At 45.9% G+C, this 21,468-nt stretch overlaps 10 protein-coding genes across 10 annotated transcripts; 5 read left to right on the plus strand and 5 right to left on the minus strand.

Moving 5' to 3' along the window:
* Positions 1-1,160: 1,160 nt before the first annotated feature.
* On the plus strand, positions 1,161-2,705 carry FCY21 (purine-cytosine permease; the record flags this gene model as incomplete). The annotated part of the gene is made up of 1 exon (XM_020209141.1): positions 1,161-2,705. One exon carries the CDS (start codon positions 1,161-1,163, stop codon positions 2,703-2,705), a length of 1,545 nt encoding a protein of 514 aa, XP_020067462.1.
* Positions 2,706-3,288: 583 nt separating this feature from the next.
* CANTADRAFT_29611 (uncharacterized protein) lies at positions 3,289-5,028 on the minus strand (the record flags this gene model as incomplete). The annotated part of the gene is made up of 3 exons (XM_020208301.1): positions 3,289-3,610; positions 3,695-4,565; positions 4,722-5,028. Coding segments are annotated over 3 exons (1,500 nt in total), but the record flags the coding sequence as incomplete, so codon positions are not given.
* Positions 5,029-5,449: 421 nt separating this feature from the next.
* CANTADRAFT_4350 (uncharacterized protein) lies at positions 5,450-6,142 on the plus strand (the record flags this gene model as incomplete). Its single annotated transcript, XM_020208968.1, has 1 exon — positions 5,450-6,142. One exon carries the CDS (start codon positions 5,450-5,452, stop codon positions 6,140-6,142), a length of 693 nt encoding a protein of 230 aa, XP_020067464.1.
* A 757-nt stretch (positions 6,143-6,899) lies between these two features.
* INP51 (phosphoinositide 5-phosphatase) lies at positions 6,900-10,013 on the plus strand (the record flags this gene model as incomplete). The annotated part of the gene is made up of 1 exon (XM_020208972.1): positions 6,900-10,013. One exon carries the CDS (start codon positions 6,900-6,902, stop codon positions 10,011-10,013), a length of 3,114 nt encoding a protein of 1,037 aa, XP_020067465.1.
* A 375-nt stretch (positions 10,014-10,388) lies between these two features.
* On the minus strand, positions 10,389-10,586 carry CANTADRAFT_44398 (uncharacterized protein; the record flags this gene model as incomplete). The annotated part of the gene is made up of 1 exon (XM_020209103.1): positions 10,389-10,586. The coding sequence occupies one exon, from the start codon at positions 10,584-10,586 to the stop codon at positions 10,389-10,391; it is 198 nt and encodes a 65-aa protein (XP_020067466.1).
* A 938-nt stretch (positions 10,587-11,524) lies between these two features.
* On the plus strand, positions 11,525-12,502 carry CANTADRAFT_19908 (uncharacterized protein; the record flags this gene model as incomplete). Its single annotated transcript, XM_020206499.1, has 1 exon — positions 11,525-12,502. One exon carries the CDS (start codon positions 11,525-11,527, stop codon positions 12,500-12,502), a length of 978 nt encoding a protein of 325 aa, XP_020067467.1.
* Positions 12,503-12,633: 131 nt separating this feature from the next.
* LEU42 (Leu42p) lies at positions 12,634-14,856 on the minus strand. Its single transcript, XM_020206295.1, has one exon. It carries the CDS (start codon positions 14,482-14,484, stop codon positions 12,766-12,768), a length of 1,719 nt encoding a protein of 572 aa, XP_020067468.1. The 5' UTR covers positions 14,485-14,856; the 3' UTR covers positions 12,634-12,765.
* A 373-nt stretch (positions 14,857-15,229) lies between these two features.
* Positions 15,230-16,096, minus strand: SSO2 (syntaxin; the record flags this gene model as incomplete). Its single annotated transcript, XM_020206500.1, has 1 exon — positions 15,230-16,096. The coding sequence occupies one exon, from the start codon at positions 16,094-16,096 to the stop codon at positions 15,230-15,232; it is 867 nt and encodes a 288-aa protein (XP_020067469.1).
* Positions 16,097-17,675: 1,579 nt separating this feature from the next.
* On the plus strand, positions 17,676-18,647 carry IPK2 (inositol polyphosphate multikinase; the record flags this gene model as incomplete). Its single annotated transcript, XM_020208361.1, has 1 exon — positions 17,676-18,647. A coding segment is annotated over one exon (972 nt), but the record flags the coding sequence as incomplete, so codon positions are not given.
* A 214-nt stretch (positions 18,648-18,861) lies between these two features.
* SUP35 (translation termination factor GTPase eRF3) lies at positions 18,862-20,844 on the minus strand (the record flags this gene model as incomplete). Its single annotated transcript, XM_020208441.1, has 1 exon — positions 18,862-20,844. A coding segment is annotated over one exon (1,983 nt), but the record flags the coding sequence as incomplete, so codon positions are not given.
* Between the last annotated feature and the right edge of the window lie 624 nt (positions 20,845-21,468).

Here is a 21,468-nt window from a genome sequence, read left to right on the forward strand (position 1 = left end):
ATTCAAACTAACTTTCGTCTATATTGAGATCGTTCTTTGCAGAAAACCAATAGATCTTGTTGTAAGACTCCCGCTGGCAGTACTAGGATATTGCCTGAAGTAATAAAAGATGAGAACCTATTGATTCCCAGTTCATTCAGCATACTTCTGAATGGTCAATAGGATTTACCTTGTGTGGGTATAATTTAGCACAGCCAATAAAGGGCTCGTTATATCCAATCTGTGTGATGAGATCGCCCTCATTTACGAGATACTACATCCCTTATTTACGAGCAGATGAAGCAGTAGCAAAATAGTAATACGATCAAAATATCATCAGCTGGCTGGGCGTATTATCATGAGTGCCGACCAGCAGAGTACCATCTACCGTGCCCTGGTCCACATGGCACTATTCACCCAACAGTCACCAAGACGGATCACGTGACCCGCCATATCCCGCACCTGACCTGACTCGGCCTAATTAATTGGTGCTTCTGCGTCCTGCACCAGGAGTCGCCGACATTTATTGCTTCGCTGAGACCCTGCAAGTGGAGTCATTTCACGACATGACCTGACGCCAACGGTCGAGATACATGCAGCTGGTGGTCACAGGACGTCCACGTCAGACACCGCCAACTGGCACCATCTGGCGGGCCGTAGATTCAGCCTGGATCAACCCCGCGAAGCAGTGTAGGATGCACCTGACAATCAGATTAGATCCCCTCCCCCCGATGTGTGATTTCAGGAGCACGGCATCTGCTTATCTTTGCGATTGTCGGGCCTTTTCAGCTCAGTGTCAGTTGCAATGACACTCGCACGAAATGTCGCACGCCAATTAATTGCCAGAGATATCTCGCCGCGGAATCGCGATCGTCGCCAATATGCACCGGCGACTGGTGGGTCTTCCAAACGCCAGAAACGCCTGTGCTTCGAGTCCAGCACTCTTACCCCGAGACTCCATCTCCACGTCTATCCCCATGCCGTTTGCACCGCTCTAACCCTTCTGGTGCTCTCGCCAGGCATCCGCGGAGGGGCCCGCGGCGGGACGCCAGGACCGTGCATGGTTTGTGTCACCGAGCACCTGACAAAAGTTTCTTTTGGCCATCCCATTGCCCATTTTTCACCTACTTAAGAACCAGATCCGCCTGCTCAAACCTCCAGTGCAGTCCCGCTGAAACAACATGAGCTACGATCCGGAAAAAGCAGCAGGGCCTAGTTCCCTCAAGAAGTCGTCTGTCGACTCGTTTGAAAAGTCGTTGGAAGACCATTCCGGCACCGCTGAGCTCCTGAGCCAGAAGCTAGGCTTCCTCCATAAGATGGCGGTGTTTTTGAACGCCGAAACCAAGGGTGTGGATTTGATCACCGACGAGGAGAAGACCGACGACTCCATTTTGAACGCAGCCACCATGTGGTGGTCTGCCAACTTGGTCATTGCCACGTTCTCGTTGGGTGCTCTTGGAATCACCGTTTTTGGGTTGGACTTCTGGACCTCGGTGTTGACCATCATCTTCTTCTCGCTCTTGGGTGTGTTGCCAGTGGCGTTCTTTTCCACCTTTGGCCCCAAGCTCGGGTTGAGACAGATGATTTTGTCCAAGTTCTTGATGGGCAACTACGCCATGAGAATCTTTGCGCTCATCAACTTGGTGGCATGTGTGGGCTGGGGTGCCGTCAACATCATGGCGCTGGCCCAATTGCTCCACATCGTCAACAACGGCACACTTCCCCCATGGGCCGGCTGTCTCATTATTGTGGTGTTGACCATTTTTGTCAGTCTTTGCGGCTATCACGTTATCCACATCTACGAGAAGTGGAGTTGGATCCCCAACGCCGTGGCATTTATCGCCATCATCGCCAGAATGTCCATCTCCAAGAACTTCACCTTTGGCCACATGGTCGGGGGCGCCAACACCGCTGGCTCGGTTTTCTCGTTCGGAGGTGCAGTATTTGGCTTTGCCACTGGCTGGACCACCTACGCATCCGACTACACCGTCTACCAGCCTAGAAACGCCAACGCCACCAGAATCTTCTTCGGTATCTTGGTCGGCTTGTGGGTGCCTCTCTTGTTCACCCTCATTTTGGGTGCTGCCTGTGCCACTGGCACTTTGACTGACGAGGTCTGGGCCAAGAACTGGGAGGAGAACTCGGTGGGTGGCTTGGTGTACTCCATCTTGGTCGTGGACTCGTTGCACGGGTTCGGCCAGTTCTTGTGTGTGCTTTTGGCGTTGTCCACAGTTGCAAACAACGTGCCTAACATGTACTCGATGGCGCTCTCATCCCAGGCATTCTGGTCGCCTTTGGCCAGAATCCCCAGAGTGGCCTGGTCGTTGGTTGGTAACTTTGCCACCCTCGCCATCTCCATCCCTGCCTACTACAAGTTCGACAGCTTCATGTCCCAGTTCATGAGTTTGGTGTCGTACTACTTGGCCATCTACCTGTCGATTTGCTTGAGTGAGCACTTTATCCACAACAAGGGCGACTTTGCTGCCTACGACTACGAGCACTACAAGGACCCCAGCATTTACTCCAAGGGTATTGCGGGTATTTTTGCCTTCTGCTGTGGTGTTGCTGGTGTTGTGGTGGGTATGGCCCAGGAGTGGTACGTCGGTGTTCTTGGACGCAAGATCGGAGAGCACGGTGGTGATATCGGTTTCGAGTTGGCTTTCGCCTTTGCTTTCATTGGTTACAACTTGGTAAGGCCGTTTGAAAAGAAGTACACCGGCCGTTAATGTATTTATAGATCTAATTTATTATAGAAGGAAATGACTGTAGGTATGGGGTTGGAATCGAATATGAACTGGATTATGGACTTGACGATTATGCACTAGTTAGGATTATGGACTAGTTTGTGTATCCAATGTAAATGAAACCATCTATGAAGTGGTACTTTCTGAAACCGAGCTAACTTATGATTTTTGGGATTATTGCACCCATAATTAATATCTCAGTTCAGTGTAACTCAATTAATAATTAAAGTTAAAGAGAACACATCTAGTTGAATTCGACTAGTGTCTTCCTGATAAAAAACTGTCTAATTACCTTCGAGTCCTTGTCCCCTGAAACATCAGATTACTTCTCTGTTAAAGTGTACACCAATAACCTTAGATTATGTTTTGGCCTATGACTTTTTAAAGAACTTTAAGAACTATATGCTAGTGAAAGTTTGAAAACTCAGCCTTTATTTTTGGAAATGCAATTAACTGCTCTACTTTCTCTTGTCATCTTTTCTAACTCCTCAAGTATTTCTTCAAATGCAACTCTATACTATAATACATTTCTATTTACAAGTTATTCTCCCTCGAGCACCACGTTGAAGTTCAATAATTGATTGTAGGACACCAACTTTCCTTCGAGTCCAAACGTGTTCAAGGCTATATATATTTCATTGATCAATTCTGGATCTATGGGACTAGATTCAAGCTCGTTGGCATTGATCTTCGTAAGATGCTTATCCATGTGTGTTTCGAGATAATTATCCAAGTGTGGCATAAGCCACATGATGCGACCCAAATCATCAGACTTTGTGCTGGCACGGAGTAACACTTTGAACAATTCCTTCGTAAAAATTTTGGATGCAAATTCCTTAGGAGAGTACGATTGAGAAACCAACAATTGCCAGCCTGAGGCTTCCTTCCTAATGATTTCATTAGACTTTGCTCCTAGCGTTAATGCAATCTGTATGTTTTCCTTCTTGAATTCCTTATCAACTGGTGTAAACTCCATGGCGTGAACAATGATTTTATTGAACAACAAATCAATGAATTGAAACTGTTCCAATTGGATGCACCCTTTGATGGTATGGTGAATTGTATCCAACGGGATTAACAAAGGTTCTTCACAACTGTACGTGATTGGCTCAATTTCAAGTTGTCTCTCTTTGTGCCGAATAAATCTCGACTTGGACATGAGTCCAGCCAAATACGACTTGTTTAACACCTTTTCATGCTGGATGATATCATCGAGCCTGTAAAACGAAAGCAACTGCTTGAAAGACTCACTATCGTTCCGAATAATATGATAGTCTATTAATGTCCTCAAGAATGCTGGGTTCTGTTCAACAGCTTCTTGAACATGATAAGCCATTTTTGGAACTTTAGAAACCGAAAGTTCGTCCTGGGGGGACGCTAAAACTGTTTGACGATGCTTATATTGTGGAATAGATTGATATACCACTGACTGAAAATTGTATAGCTCAAGTTTTCCGAATTCATCCATCAAAACCTGAAAAATCTCGACATTCGGAGTGAACTGACTGGATCTTAAGAGAACCTTCACGATGTTAATCAGTAAGTCTAAATGTGCAAGCTCCCTTGTAGTTTTGGAATTTTTGTATTCATCAAAGGCTTCTTTAAAACCCTGGAAATACTCTGAATTATCAATTGTTTGAGAAGAAAACTTGACGAAATTATTGTTTTGAACGGCTTTACTATAATCCGAGCGGTCATAGTTCACATACTGTGATGATTTAAAATGCTGGAAGTAAAGTCTGAGCGTTTCAATCGAATTAAATGCGTCTGATGATTTCAACTCGAGCAACAATCCAGAAATCGCTTCTGAGTCTAAGTTGTGAAAAAACTGTTCAAAAGACTCTGGCACTCCCTTAGACTGCTTGTCATATATTGTGCTTAATAGTTTGAGGATTTCAACCTTCCTTTCCTGGCTACTAATTTCCTTGATTAAGTTACGAAACAAAAATGAATTGGATTGGGTGATCCTCGGTAAGTGCTTGGAATGAAACAAGTGACGCAAGTTTATCTCCACCAAAACCGAGTTTATAAGTGAGGTGGCCAAAAATAATATAGATGCTTTCATATCTGAATCCGTGTAGGTGAGCAGGTGTTTTTCACCACTGGAAGAAAGACTTGAACTGCCTAACGCCTTTTGGAGCTCAGCATAGGACCTCACTGGCTCAGCTTTTTCGGGATTGGTGAACAACTTCTTGATATTTGTTTCGTCTCTGAAGATTTCAACCACCTTGCTTCTGTGCTTATGAAAGGTTTCTGCCAATGCCCTGTCCTGTGCTATCGACTCAATTTTGCTTGCGGACCTCTTGTTGGCCCTTATCGAGCGTTTTTCATTTCGTATCCTCCGGATGGTTTCCTTCGATGTAAGTCTTACTGGATCTGCTTTGTCCCGTTCTTCGATGACATTAATTAGCTGAGCTTGGGATTGAGGTGATATTCTAGGTCGTACAACGTAGGTTCTTGTAGACTGGCCTTGGAAGCCCTTCGGTCTTGTGCCGTGTAAAATGTACGACACTCGGAGCGCTAGCACCTCGTACGACGGCGAACACGCTGTAGAGCCGCAACGAGTCACACACAACATGCTGACGGTCAGAGTGGCTAACTGAAAGAAATCAATAGTGCACCAGGCACTCACGTGACAGCCAGTCAGTTGCGCATAAGCCAACGCCCACAGTCGGATCCGACAATTCCATTCATACTATTCGTACCATTCATTCCATTGTTCCAAGATGAAGTTTGCCACTGTCTTAGCCGGTCTTTTCGCCTCTGCGTGTGTGTCTGCTGCGCCTGCAATTGACCCCAATGTCGCCAAAGAGCTCATCAAGTTCCCCGTTGAATATACACTTGTGGAGTACCCCGACGTGGGAGCCAGAGATGTGGCTGAGTTCAACAACGGAGACACCATCACGTTGCAGTACTCCGTAAGCAACCAGGAGGATAAGGAGGTGTCTTTGGTCGGAGTGGGTGGCAGTTTCCGTGACCCCACCAACAACCAGATCAAGACCAACTTGACGGCAGCTGCCATTGGTCCCTATGTGTTGGCACCAGGCCAATCGCAAACCTTCGTGCAGAAGGTGCCCTTGAACTTAATTCCCGACAACTACTTGTTGACACCTGAGGTGTATGTGTTCTACAACGATGAGATGAAGGCCCTCTCGATTAGAGGCCAGTTGGCAGTTGTGAGCGACGTGACCATCTCGTTGTTCAACCCACAATTATTGTTCTTGGAGCTTGTTTTGGCCGCCACTGTTGCTGGATTGGCCTATGTGGCCTACCAGATCTGGGGTGCCAGCTACTTCGCTGGCACTGCTCCTGTGGCTCCTAAGATCAGAAAGACCGCGAGTGGTTCCACCGTTGTTTCCGATGCTGCCTGGTTGCCAGATGTGCATGTCAAGCAGAAGAAGTCCAAGAAGGTGGACTAATGGTTGTATATAGTAATAGTGAATTTAGTGCTATTGGTCGTGTGAATGGTGGTGATGGATGCCAGAGTGTTAGTTCCGAAGTAGAGCTGTAGAATGTTGCTGCAAGTGGCAGCCAGAGTGTGAATATTACTGCTTGGTAGACTGCTTGGTAGCCATAGTTAATGTTAATAGCGCTACCCATACTTAATGTACTAATGGTAGCCGTAATTCATGTACTAGTGGTAGCCATAGTTAATCTTACTAGCTGGCAGAGCCGTAGAATGGCACTATCCGCTGGTAGAGTCGTAGGACTGAATGCTGTATTGGTACAAGTAGAATGTTACATCCATTGGTCACCAAACATGCTTTTATCGCATTAGTAGAGCCGTGATGCCGCCATTGGTATCCAGATCCGTTTGGCCGCCAGTTATTGGTACCGTCGTACAAATGATTGCCATTGCCTGTTGCGTAGCCGTGGAAACCCATCAATGGCTGTCAATAATTGCAGCCTAGCCAGGGCTCCACTGCGAATCGCCCGCTGAAACGGACTCTCGCTAGAGACCAGTACGGGACCGCGCCGCGCTTCGCGCTTCCTCCCTAGACTCCGCCCTAGGCTCCCCACGCACCGCCCTAGGCTCCCACCACCTCCTCATTACGGTTGCTAACTATCTATTTTTGTTCACACCGATTGCATCCATTCTAAGCCCCCAGGCACTATCCACCACCATAAATCACTACGCCATCCCCACCACCTCCCGCTCCACCACGCCAGTCGGCCATGAAGCTCTACCTCAATGAACGGCCCCGAACCTTCATTGTCACCAGTGATACCCATGCTCTCATTATCAGGCATCCGTACCCCAAGTACAAAGGGTCTCACCACCTCCATCTCCATCTGAAGTCCCATGGTAGCGGGTCCTCGGGCTCGTCAGCAGCTAACGCCACCAGCACCAAGGTGATCGTGGAATTCGTCAACAAATCCTACATCAACTTCAGCAACTTCAAAGATATCACCCCCAGCAAGTCCAGACACAACAAGGAGATTTTGGGGTTCCTAGGCCTCTTAAACGTGGGTGCCAACATCTACCTCGGATTCATCACCCGTGAGTTGACGGTGGCATGCCCCACGGTAGGAGAAAACATCAACAAGATCGCAGCTGTGGACTTCTTCTGCTTAAACAACGACGAATGGGACCACCTCCACGGCTCAAGCGACGACATCCCCCAGACCAGCCAGAACTCACAAGCACAGGCTCAGGAACGGGACAAAAGTGGCGAATACCCGGTCAACTCAGTGCGCAAGCTACTTTCCTCGGGAGCATTCTTCTACTCCAGGGACTTCGATGTCACTTCCAACGTCCAGGAACGTGGCTTGAACCGCAGCGAGTCGGATGCCCAGTTCACCTTGCTTGCAGACTCTGCGTTCTTTCAGCGATTCATGTGGAACTGGTTCATGAGCTCAGAATTGATTGAGTTCCGTAATCGTCTATCGTTGCATGAACAGATCATTTTTGATTCCTCAGGATTTTTGGTGACAATCACAAGAGGATTCGCAAAGACCTTGAACACCCAAGTTTCAGACACTGAAGAAGGTCTAATCACCATTATCTCAAAACAGGCATGCATAAAAAACGGACCGTTGTTCGGAGACTGGGGCTGTGACGACGAAGGCTCGGTATCCAACTTCGTCGAAACAGAACTCATCATATACACCCCAAAGTTTTGCTTCGCATATGTCATAGTAAGAGGAAATGTTCCCGTTTATTGGGAATTGGAGAATAACTTTTCCAAAAAGAATATCATATCCTCCAAAAAGAGCAGAAAAGTGGTGTTCCCAAGATCATTCGAAACTAGTCAACATGCATTCACCCGTCATTTCGCTCAATTAGCATCGCAATATGGCGAAGTGCACATCATAAACTCACTAAGTGCCGATTCGAAAAACTACAAGAGCCAGTTGAATGATGCCTTTGAAAACCACGTGAATTTTTTCAATGTGAATCGTGAAGAGGAATCTAATTCTGGGTCAACCGACCAAATGAGAACGGATATGTTCCCATTGAACTATAAACTAGGTTACACACCAGTCCCAATCTCTACGGCATCCATGAAAAAAAATGGGTATAATGCTGCGAACCCACATGAAATAGTAAAAAAACTCGAAGATGCCGTTATTGATTATGGTGCATTATTCTATGATATTTCGAAGCAGAATTACACCGGTAAGCAATTGGGAATTTTTAGAGTCAATTCTTTCGATAATTTGAGCAAGGCTAACTACATTTCAAAAATTATTTGTCAGGAAGTTATTGAATTAGCGTTCAGAGATATCAAAATCAGATTGAACCCTGACCTCTTGGTAAAGCATGCAAAATTATGGTCTGAGAATGAGGACTATCTCTGCAAGATCACACTCAACTTCATTTCATCGACATGGGCCCCAAGGGCCACCTCGAAGAAGTCCGTCAAGTCTGCATTTACCAAAAAGTATCTCAGTGGTGTTGTCGACTCTAAGCCCAGCGAGCTGGCTATGCTAAAGCTCTTGGGACGATTACAAGATCAAGTTACCGTAACATTACACAACCCCATTCATGACTATGTTCAAAAAGCATTAAATCAAAGGTCAAAAGAGTACAGTTCCTACAAAGATATCTCTTTGTTTGCTTCTACATTTAATGTTAATGGTGTCTGCACAGACGATGACATCAAAAATTGGATTTTCCCCAAGAGCAAGTACAAAATTGAGAAATCATATGATGTGGTTTTCGTGGGTTTTCAAGAGATTGTTGAACTAAGTGCTGGTCAGATGGTCAATACACAATCAGATAACCGAATCCAATGGGAAAAGAAAATCAAAAAGTGTTTGAATGACACCAACCCAGAGAACCAGAAATATGTATCATTATGGAATGGACAATTGGGTGGTATTGCATTGCTATTGTTCGTGAAAGAAACAGAATTAAATTACATCACCAACTTAGAGGGCTCATTTAAGAAAACTGGATTAGGAGGAATGAGTTCGAATAAAGGAGGGGTTGCTGTCAGCTTCACATATTCAAATACTGAGGTGTGTTTGGTCACGTCGCATTTAGCGGCAGGTTTAAGCAATATTGATGAGAGACACCATAATTATAAGACCATCATAAAGGGGATCAAATTTTCCAAAAACAGAAGAATCAAAGACCATGATGTTGTCATTTGGTTGGGAGACATGAATTATAGAATCGGGCTTCCTAAGGAACAAGTGAAACCACTCATTGAAAAGAAGGAGTTCAACAAGTTATTTGAGTATGATCAGTTGAACCGGCAAATGGCAGCTGGAGAGAGTTTTCCATTCTTTGATGAAATGGAAATCAGATTTGCGCCCACCTACAAGTTTGACAACGGTACCAAAGTGTACGACACAAGTGAAAAGCAAAGAATTCCAGCGTGGACTGATAGAATTCTTTCCAGAGGTAAAGACATAAAGCAATTAGTGTATGATTGTGATGATGATTTGATCTTTTCTGATCACCGTCCGGTGTACTCTATATTCAAGGTTTCAGTCCATATGATCAACCAGTCTATCAAGAAGAACTTGTCAAACAGCTTGTATGAGAGTTACAGGAAAGAATATGGCGGCATCAATGAAATTTTGAACAGCACCAACAACCTTTCATTTTTGATAGATGATGATGAAAAGGGCTTGCCTGCACCAAGCTCAGAGAGCAAGAAGTGGTGGATTGATGGTGGTCACCCGGCGAAAGTGACCATTCCTGAACTCAACGAAGAGGCACTCGATGGTGATACCAAGATCATCAACCCCAGATTTCCCGTGAATCCTTTTGATGACACGGATGAGCCAGAATTCATAAAGAAAAGTGAGTTAATGGAGATGATCAAACAGACGTGATTGTGATATCTGAACTGGCATACTTGGTGATACTTTGATGGCGAACTTCGTACTCTATCCGAAGCTGGTATAGACAGCAAAGAATAGAGGAAATTAGCGTAGGGGCAGTCTGGATCCGTAACCATCTCATGGATTATTTATTCTCGTTAGTTGCTACTGGCTACTCGTTATAGACATATACAGTACAATTATTCAGCTTATACAGTAGTGGTCACCGTTTAGACCATTGTGCTGGCATTTATGTAGATAACGTCCTGGTTGTTGTTCACTCGTGACCACTGTGTTGGCATTTATAGATAACTTCCTGGTGGTTCACTTGTGACCATAGTGCAGACTTCTTCGACTCAACTCGATAGAGACTTCTGATTGGAATGGCTAGACCAGGTCGGTCTGTTGTTCGCTATCTATATCGGCGTCGTTCTCGTGGTTGATGGACTCGGCTTCCTTCAAGATGGCGTCCATTTTGGCATCCAATTGGTCCAACATCTTCTCTAAGTTGGCAGCCTGGGTCTCTGCCTCTGTGATCTGCTTATAGGCGTCCGCCACGCTTTGTCCAGGGTTTTCTTGCGTCATGGTGGTGTCTTGGTGGGGTTCCAATTCTTGGTCGGTTATTGCTGGAGATAATTGGTTTGTGGCACATTTTTGGATGTTGCGGTGCACAGATAGTAGACGAAGATGGCCCCCACTATAATGAAGGGCAAATGGGTGAGACAGTGTAGATGGGATTGCAGATATAGGTGTTGTTTTGTTCATGTGTGTGACGATTTCCTTGGGTAAATTTCTGGATTTTGTTGCACAGTGTGGTGTAATCTTGTCAATAATTCACTATTCACGGGAGACGACGTGAACGTCTCTCGAAGGAGGCTCGCATTACGGCAGTTATGGAAAATCTACAATTTACAAGTACTAGCTAGAACCAGGCTTGCTAGTTTTCTAGAATTTGCAAAATAATATGGTTTTTCCACAATTTGACAGACATTCCCCACAAAATTGTGTTGCGGCAAGAATGTTCAATACTAATGTCGATCCGTATAGTAGTACCATGACACTATTTTATTATTGATCCCAAACAGCCGAGAATAAATATTTCCGATATTATTCCCCTCCAACTCCTGACCTGTAACAAACCACAGGAAACAATTGAGGGTAGAACGACTAACCTGAATCGTTCGGACCAATTTCTGAAAGAGAAACGGAGCAATGGATGTTTCACGGATCGTCAAGATAAAGATACCCGTACGACCAAACTGACTGTGTTTGGCATCATTGGTATCATTGCCTTGCTTGTTCCCTAAATCTCTATTGAAACAGAGAAAATGCACGACCACTGTCTGTGATTTCGCTGTGACGAGTCACCCCAGCCAAACGAGAAAGAGATGTGGTACCCAAAGGGGTGTATGTAGTACGGGACTATAAAATCGAGGCTCCACCCTTCTCCTTTGTTGCTGACATCCTCTCTAATATTCCAGTTGAATCTTACTCCTAGTTATAACTGGTGTGTCTTCACCAATATGCCTGCCTCTCTTATAATAACGAAATATGGGGCTGCCAAATGCGATAAGGATATTGCTGCAAATGACCAGAAGAGCACCAAAATCACTCACCATGATATGGGAATGGCAAAATATGCTATTGCTGTGCCAGAGCAGAAGATTTCAAGGGAGCTGAAAGAGAAAAGTATGAGTGTAATGGTTTCTGACCAGATCAGAAACCACGAAAAGACACTCTCCGAAAACGCTTTGAAGCCTGATTTCCCACCTTCTTTTCCTCAAATCAATACCCTCAACCAGAAATATATAGGCATACTCGACTACATACTAGATTATGGAAGGGAAATGGCTATCTTTTCCTTCGCAACATTCTTTCGGGAGTTACCCCAGCTAGAAAGCACCAACAGGTCCCTCCTGATGTGGAACACTGCGGTAGAGTCTACTTTCCAATACTTCCCTGAAATCAAATGGCTTGTAGAGCACGAAGATGCTGAAACTCTCCCCGAAAGCATTACCTTGGGTGGTTACCAAGGTACCATGGCTCGGGCAATCTACCGCAGATTTGACTATGTGCTTGTTCAGAACATTGATTCGGCTGGACTCTTGAGTAGCGGTATTCTAGATGGTCTTCACAATGATAGCATCTTAGCCCAAATTAAGGCTGCTCTCAAATCTAAGTCGCTCCAGATACTTCGGTACCAAATTCGTACCTACTTTAATTGGAGAAGAAGAAAGCAAAAAAGGAGGAAACCAAAAATTAGTGAAGCAGTTGATTTTCTGATAGAGAAGCTAGTGCCGCTACATTTGTTGCAATATTTGAACGATTTGAACCGATACGGGGGATTTGATGTGTTATTGCATCCAACTAAGATCAATAGCAATTCCAGGATTATTACAGAAACACTCGCGGAGGCGTATACTAATTACTGCAGTGACAACAAGGCTGATCCAATACTGGTAATAAATAAAATCATCAACCAAGAAAACTTTATCTGGTAAAAAAGAGTATAACCCATGCGGTAGAAAGTTCCGCCAAAACACAAAGGCAAAAATCCATGATCCAGTACATTATTGCAATGGTGTATCAATTGATAAAACAATCGATTTATCTATACTTTACTCAGAAATGAATTTCCAATATTTATCGTATGGTTCAGATCTATATCGACCAAGATTTTATCCTTATTGTTACAGAACTTTACTTATTAGTCGTGTATAACAGAGATTTAACGCCAGGTCCTACTAAATACTAAATACTAATACTAGATTTCTCCATTTCCCTTCAATCCGTTCAAAATAGAAATCAATGACAAGAAGGATGCTTGAGACACATCCGCATGGATACCCACACCCCATCTGGAAACCTTACCACCATTCAAGGTCACCTCGATATAGGTAGCAGCTCTAGACTTGGAGTCCAGACCTAAGGAGTGTTCGTGATAGTGTTTCACTTCAATATCACTATTGAGATGAGTTCTGATTGCTTCGTTAAATGCAGATAATTGACCATTACCCTTACCTGAAATTTTGACAACCTTACCGTCGACTTCCAATTCAGCATCGACTTGCTTGAGTCCCTTTTCTGGGGTGGAGATGCTGTAGTCAACCAACTTGAATGGGTAGTTGGTTTCCTCGTCTTCATAGTCAATGTAATATTCCTGCTTGAAGAGATCACATAACTCGTTGTTGGTCAATTCTTGTCCCTTCACTTCGGCCTTATCTTGAACAACCTTAGAGAAAGCAACCTGCAATCCTCTTGGCAAGTCTAACTCCAAGTTCCTCAAAATAACCCAAGCAGAACCACCCTTTCCGGATTGAGAGTTGACTCTGATAATGGCTTCATAAGTTCTACCAATGTCTTCTGGGTCCAAAGGCAAGTATGGCAATTTCCAAACAGGCTTCTTTCCTGCGGCAGCTTCCTTGGAATACAAGTTGAATCCCTTCTTAATGGCATCTTGATGTGAGCCGGAGAAGGCACAAACAACCAAAGATCCACCATATGGAGCTCTTTGGTGAACCGGTATCTTGTTGCACTTTTCAACAATCTGTACAACAGAGTTAATATCGGAAAAGTCCAATTTAGGTGACACACCTTGAGTGTACAAGTTAAGTGCCAAGGTTACCAAATCAACGTTACCAGTTCTTTCACCGTTTCCAAATAAACAACCTTCAATTCTGTCAGCACCTGCCATTTGTCCAAGCTCGGCAGCTGCAACAGCACATCCTCTGTCGTTGTGAGGGTGGAGAGAGATACAAATCTTGTCTCTGTTGGCCACATGGGTGGAGAAATATTCGATCTGATCAGCATAAACGTTTGGAGTGGCCATCTCAACTGTGGCAGGCAAATTGAGGATGATTGGCTTTTCGACGCTTGGGTTCCAGGCATTTGTGACTGCCTCGCAGACCTCGATGGCATAATCAAGGTCAGTGTCGGAGAATGTTTCGGGGGAAAACTCGAAGTCCCAGTCAGTTCCCTGTTGGGATGGGTCATCCTTGGTTAATTTTCTCACCAACTCGGTACATTTGACAGCCTTGGCCAAGGCCTCTTCCTTGGTCATCCCGAAAACCACCTCACGGAAACATGCCGATGTGGCCAAATAAATATGAATAGTTGCCCTCTTGGCACCCCTCAAAGATTCCACGGTTCTTGCAATCAACTCTTCTCTGCAAGGACTCAAGACTTGGATAGATACATCGGCGGGAGCGTGTTCGATGGCGTATCTGGTGAAATCAAAGTCCGGTTGACTAGCAGCAGGGAAGGCTACTTCGATCTCCTTGAAGCCGATGTCAATCAATCTATGGAAATATTCTTTTTTTTCTTCCACCGACATTGGATCGGGCAAGGATTGGTTACCATCTCTCAAATCGGTTGAAAGCCATCTTGGAGTCTTGTCAAGGACCTTGGATGGCCAGGTTCTTTGAGGTAAGTTGATGGGAGCAAACCTCTGGTACTTCACAGAAGGGTCTTGTAACATAGGCATGGTTGGTTTTGGTGTAATATTCCAAGTGGTGATGAAGTGGGGTCACTTTTATACCTCCGAACAAGTGAAAAGTTAGTCATACTGCTTAAGTAAGCAGCGTAAGATTATTACGTAAAAAGCTGGGGTAGGCCGAAATAGCGAGGGGTTTGGAACAATCCGGTCGAGTGAGGGTTCAATTCGGTTAGTCACGGACCGGTAGCGGCCTGCGATAATTATTGTGCTGTCAGCCGTGAATCAAGACTCATCGGAATTCAGTCCAGTTCAAAAGAACACCTAACTTCTAGATGGGACCTCCAACCTGAGCGGACAGGTAACCCGTGAACTACAGTTTTTGAAGGAGCCTGTAAACGTTTTCTAAATCGCTTTTCCGACAGCACTTTGAACTTCAAACTTGACATATTCTGCACCTCTCGACTCCTGAAGCGGGGCGCATTCAGGCCAGCGGTGGTGTCACCGGCCTTACTACGCTCAGGAGCGGTATCGGAGTCAAGTTGAGCAACCTACACTGAAGAGAATCAGATTGCATGTTAAATCAGGTCATCCGACTCAACCTGTAAATAACAGTTGGTCTGGCAAAAAATTACAGATACTATGATTACATAAGGCAAACTTCGTATTAAAACAATATTAAAACACATGAGTGTTAAAGAAGCAAACAAAAAAGACGGGATGCTGGTACTTGTTACTTTTTGTAACTACTAAATTTCAATCTAAGAAATCTATCAGTATACGTGGTCAAGTATCTTTAATGGCGGAGACCAAAGTAAAGACCTAAAATAAGGGCAAGAATGGCAATAATAATAAGACAAATGAAAAAACACCAAATTCTCTTTTTTCTGGCCTTTTTAGCACTGACAACAGCCTTGTTGGTGTGTCCAACACCCTGTTCGATATCGTGTTGTGCGTTGCCGACCTGCTCATCAATCTGTTGGATAGCTTGGTCTTGTTCGATGACCAACTCCTCCATGTCGTGGAACAACTGGGTCAATTCAGCCATGGTCTTTTCCAACTTCAATAATTCACGGTGTCTCACCTGGACTTCGTTCAAGACGGTTCTGGCCTCACCTCTTCTGTTGGATTGCAAAAGAGCCTGCTGGAAATATTGCTGGGAGTTGCTTCCACCGTCCTCGACCACTGCCTTAATTTCAGCATCGCTGGCATCTGGCTTGATGATCTTGTATTGTCTCTCGGCCTGGACCTTGGTTTGTTCACGGTTGTTGGCCTCGACCAAACGGTATTCTTGGATAAGCTCGAGGAAACGCTTTCTCGAGGTTTCGGCTTGGTCCAACTTGGTCTGGTTCTTGGATTGAACGGCCTGGGTCTGGACGTTCTTGATTCTATTCTTTAAGTCCAATTGCAACGATTGCGCCTCCGACACCAAGGCATCGATTTGGCGGGAGCTGTACTCGGTGTCGTCCTCGTTCAAGTCGAGCTCTTGCATGAAGTTCCTCTGCTTGTTGGAAATCAAGTTGATCAAGTTCAGGTACTGGTCCAACAGGTTGTTGATGTCCTGGATTTCGTTCATGTACCCAACGAAGTCATCCTCGCCGGAGCCCAGCGAGTACTTGTTGTAGTTACTCATCTCGTATGAGTTCGAGTATGGGTTGCTCATGATGCAGGGTGGTACTCGAGGTTGGCTGAGGTGTGTTTGGAGTTGTTCGTCTCACTTTTCACCGTGAGTAAAAAGGAACAATGTCGCGGATGTCGCGGGTATCTGCCAGGGTGACTACGGGCAGTACGGCTGGCGTGGGGAAGGGAGGACAGGCGCTAGGAGGGTGGCAGTGACAGTGGCAGTGACGGTGGCAATGACAGTGATGACAGGTGACGGATCAAGGCGGCTGGTGGCGGCTGGGCGACGTGTTCGGGCTGGGTGTTTGTGGCCGATTTTGGTCAGTTTGCGCCAAACTGCTCGTGGATTTGACGATTTTCAGGCGGACTCGCTGCTACTAGTGAGAATTCCGATTTGAGCCAGTCACTAGTGGTCTGTGATGGCTACGCCCCTTTACTGTTCCGGTTTAGGTAGATACACAAATAGAGCAAATCCATTGCGAATGTATCATGTGACGAAACTGGCCCGTCGCGATGTCGCGACACAGCCTGGCTAGGGTAATGGCACAGAGAGGGCGATGTGACGCGAGGCGCGGCCGTGTCACCGTTATGGGGATCTAGCGGGGCTTCTAGGGGGGATTACAGGCTCTGGTGGTATTTTTGGCGAGCCCCTGTCGCGACAGTCCAGGCGTCAACATCCTTGCTACAATTCCATACTGGTGAATACAAACTTCTTGCAAGATCGGCACAGGCCAGCGTGCAAACACAGTATAGGAAGCAGATGGACGACTATATCCGGTGTTTATCGTGCATACACTCGAATCTCTCATTTGGTTTTATGTAATTTGTGACCCTCTTTACTTTTTCATTTCGTTTTCGTACTCGAATCCGCTAGCAATGTCGCTACATGTTAGCTGAACTACAGCTTAAGTCACCATGACATAGCTCTGTATTGATCAGAACAGTGCTGGACTCGATAATCAGTCCGTTTCAGCCTGCTGGTACTCAACCTACGCAAATGTAGTGATTTCTGGTTGCAGCCACAAACTCGCGGTTATGAAAGATGATTCCTAGAGAATTTGGTGGCAGAGTTTGGAATGAATCAGGAAGGTCATTCGGGCTTGGACCTGATAGGGCTGCGTCAGTGACGTGGGCTAGATGCATACTCCAGAGTCCAGCCTCGTGTGACGTTGGCCAATTTAATCGTGTTATTGAGATATATTTAGCTTTGTGAAAGTGAGGCCATCCGGGTTTCAAATCTGAAGCGGGCTCGAGCTTTTGACAGCTGGCATCGGAGAATTTCTTAAGGTGTGTGGATGTGCTGCTTAAAACCATTGCAAGCTATCAGAATTCACTGTAGCTCTCTATCACACTAACCTTCCTTATTCCACTATATGCCTCTCTACTCAAGTATTTCTGAAATTTAAGTGAAAATTAATTTTCTATTATCTTGGGCTAGTGCCATGGGATTCCTCTTCGTATCAGAAACCGTTCTTGAAGCCGGCATACGGCTCCGCCAACCACCGCTTCCGTGAAACACCTTTCATGCGGCAAAAACACCTGGCCTGGTAATTCAGTCACGTGCAGCGATATCTATATACTCGATCTCACTACCAACTATTCACCATATAATGACCCAAGCGGCACGTCACCAGGCTGCAGGCCATCCTGGCAGTCTCACGATGGAAGGCGGAGCGCTTTTCATCAAGTCGACTGTGAAGCAGGAAGTTGACTTTTACACAGAAGTCGCTAAGCTGGATGGTGAGACTGAGTCTGCCATCGGCTCCAGTTTGTTGGATTGGCTCCCTGCATTCATGGGCACATTGACGGAAGGAAACCTCAGAGATGCAAACCAGGTGGTGGATCCTTCAAAAGAGTACATTGTCCTACAAAACTTGTACCACGGATACACCTACCCCAGCATACTCGATATCAAATTGGGGTCAAAGTTAACTGATGACTCCAAGACAGAAGCTGACAAAATTGCCAGACTTCAGAAGGTTTCTGACGAAACGACCTCTGGATCACTCAACTTCCGCATTTGTGGAATGAAGCTCTATAATGGCGACGATCACGACCCAAGCCCCTTTTTCAAAGGAATGGAACAAACCGTCCACCCTTCCATGGATGGATCAGACAAATACCTCGAATTTGACAAGATTTTCGGAAGATCACTCACCAAGGAGAACGTTATCGTGGGGTTGGATCTCTATTTTTCCCATTACTTTGCTAAGAAAACCAATGGAGATGCAATTATTCTAAAGTTGTTAGATACGTTCTTGAAAAGGTTGCAATTGTTGTACAATTGCCTATTGGACTACGAAGTCAGGATTTTTTCGGGGTCATTACTCTTCATGTACGAAAACGATTTGACGAGGTGGGATCTCGATGAGTACGACAGTTTGGATCCTTTAATCCGCGACCCTGTGATTCCCATAGACGATGACTCTGATGACGAAGACGAAGACACCTCTTTCCAGGCACCTTTAAGTGGGTTGAACTTGATCGACATGGCACATGCAAAATTCGTCAAGGGCAAGGGATATGACGAAAATGTAGTACAAGGCATCGAGAACTTGATCGAAATCTTTGAAAAACTTATAGAAAAGAGAACAGCACCGACAGTGTGAGTTTTTCAGCTCAGAGGCTGGTTTTGGTGATAAACCTCTACTGGGCCTCAATATCCCCAAGAAGGATTAGAAGCAATCGCTTGGATTTATCTGTGTGCTAAGAACTGTCTTATTATCGTCGTGATTATGTAGTCTACTGCCAGTAAATGTATAGTCCGGGGGCTAATTAATTATTACTCAGATTACAGTCTATCTAAGACAATAACTTGGTGATCTTACCAATAGCAATGGTAGTACCTTGATCTCTCAAAGTGAATCTACCTAATTGTGGGTAGTCGCTGTAGGTTTCAGCACAGACCGATTCAGCAGCCTCCAACACAGCGATAATCTTCATACCCTTCTTGGCGAACGCAGGTGGCTTCTTGGATCTTCTGTTGGTACCCTTCTCTAACTTGTGCTTCAATTCGACGAACTTGACTTCCTCAATGGCAGCGTGCAAGTGCATAACACACGAGAAACCATTGGACAAAATAGATTTCAATTCGACAATGGCGATTTGAGCCTCAAATCTGACCACGGTCTTGACTGGGTTCTTTGGAGAAGTCAAAACGTAACCTGGGGCCAAGTCTTCTTCTTCGACACCTCTGATCTTCAATCTGACTTGTTCACCACAGTATGCAGCATCACATTCTTGTTCAGTTTCGTTGTAGATAGCCACAACTTCGACGGTGGCCTTGTTAGGCATCAACAACAAGTTACCGTTCTTCTTGATGTGACCAGATTCAATCTTACCTTCAACTACGGTACCCATGTCCTTCATCTTACCGGAAACAGGCAACATGAATGGAGCGTTGATCTTACGGTTGACGGTTTCCATGTTGTCCAAGAATTCCAACAATGCTGGGCCAGTGTACCATGGGCAGTCCTTGGCGTCGACTCTGTCCTTCAACCCAGCACCGGTGTAACCAGAAACAGGCATGAATATAATGTCGTCCTTAGCGTAACCAATACCCTTCAAGAACATACCCAACTTGGTGGTACAGTCCTTGTAACGGTCCTCGGACCAGTTGACGGTAGGGTCGTCCATCTTGTTCACCACAACAACAATCTTGTTGACACCTTGGGTCTTGGCCAATAATGCGTGTTCTCTGGTTTGACCACCCTTTTCGAAACCAGTTTCGTACTCACCCTTTCTGGCAGAGATGACCAAGATACCCACATCGGCTTGGGAAGCACCACCGATCATTTCTGAAACATACATCTTGTGTCCTGGGGCGTCCAAGATGGTGTATCTTCTCTTGTCGGTTTCGAAGTAGGCCTTACCGACCTCGATGGTCTTACCGTCACTTCTTTCTTCCTTGTTGGTGTCCATGACCCACGACAAGTACCAACCTTGTCTACCAGCGTCCTTAGCTTCTCTTTCGTACTTGTCGACGGTACGTTTGTCGACGGAACCAGTCAAGTACAAGATGTTACCACCCATGGTGGACTTACCGGCATCGACGTGGCCCATGAAAATGATGGAGACGTGGTCCTTACCTCCAAACATATCCTTGACGACTTCTTCGTCGACTTCGTCTTCTTGTTCCTTGGCAATGGCGTCAGCAGTGATGGTTGGAGTGGCTTCCTTCTTCTTAGCAGCAGGAGCTGGGGTGGCAGCTGGGGTGGCAGATGGTGTAGAGGCTTGTGTAGACACTGGGGTGGCGGCTGGAGCAGGAGTAGCTTCCTTTTCTTCCTTTGGTTCTTCGGCTTCCTTCTTCTTTTCCTCAGGCACAGGAGTGGACTCCTTGGACTCCTCCTTTGGAGCCTCCTTGGCTGGGGCCTTGGTGGCGTTGGCCAACTTGATGGTGGATGATCCAGCCAATTTGAGCACCTTCTTAGGCTTGTTCAAGCTGGCAGAGGCCTGGGCCTTCTGCTTCTCGAAGTCAGCCAACGACATCCCGGCGTTTTGGGCAGGAGCACCTGCGTTGTAGCTGTTGCCGGCGTTGTAGCCTCCTCTCGAGTTGTTGTACTGCTGGTAGCCGCCTCTGGCGTTGTATCCTTGATATTGGTTGTACTGTCCCTGTTGGCCGCCCTGGTACTGGTTGTATTGGCCCTGGTAACCGCCTTGGTAGCCACCTTGGTAGCCTCCCTGGTAGCCTCCCTGGTAGCCGCCCTGGTTGCCGCCCTGGTACTGGCCCTGATACCCTCCCTGGTATCCTCCTTGGGGCTGGTTCTGGTACTGGTACTGGCCCTGAGGCTGGAAGTTTTGATATTGGTTGAATTGTTCTGGCTTGAAGGCTGAAGCTCCTTGTGGGTTGTAGGAACCAGCAGCCCCGTTAAGAGATGCGTTTTGCATCTCTTGGTTCAATTTTTCAGTTTCATCAGACATGGAGAATGGATGAGTTGCAACGAGTAGCGTGAAGTTTCTTATGGCTTAAGCAAGGGAAAATTTTTTTTGTGTACACGTGCAAGGAAGGGCATCAGAAATGGGGGAGTAAGAGATAAGCGAATAGGGGAAGGGATGGTGGGAGTTCTGCGAGGCGACGGAGTAGGGGCTGAAGCATTCTGAAGCCATGGGGTGGTGCTGGAAGCGGATGGAGCCGTGGATGTTGTCGGTGGTGGTCGGTGGTGATGGGTGCGAAATGGTGCGGATCATAGAGGTGCGAGAATGATGTGAGGGTGGTAAGAGGTGGAGGATATGTGGATGTGAGGTGTTGGCAGGGCATTTAAGGGCGGTAGTGGTGATGTTTTGGGGGCTTCCAGGCAATTGGGAAGATGGTAAGGCTGGTTAGCGGACAATTGGGTCTTCTATTGGGAAATTCTGAACCATTTGCGCCCAACGTAATTCGCATTGCAAATTGCAAAAAGGAAGACTAGTTGGTGC

The sequence above is a fragment of the Suhomyces tanzawaensis genome (genome assembly GCF_001661415.1).
Source record: "Suhomyces tanzawaensis NRRL Y-17324 unplaced genomic scaffold CANTAscaffold_1, whole genome shotgun sequence".
NCBI lineage: Eukaryota > Fungi > Ascomycota > Pichiomycetes > Serinales > Debaryomycetaceae > Suhomyces > Suhomyces tanzawaensis.

Bases quoted from the DNA above. Each gene is read 5' to 3' on its own strand.
- LEU42 (XM_020206295.1), bottom strand. From the start codon at position 14,484: ATGCCTATGTTACAAGACCCTTCTGTGAAGTACCAGAGGTTTGCTCCC.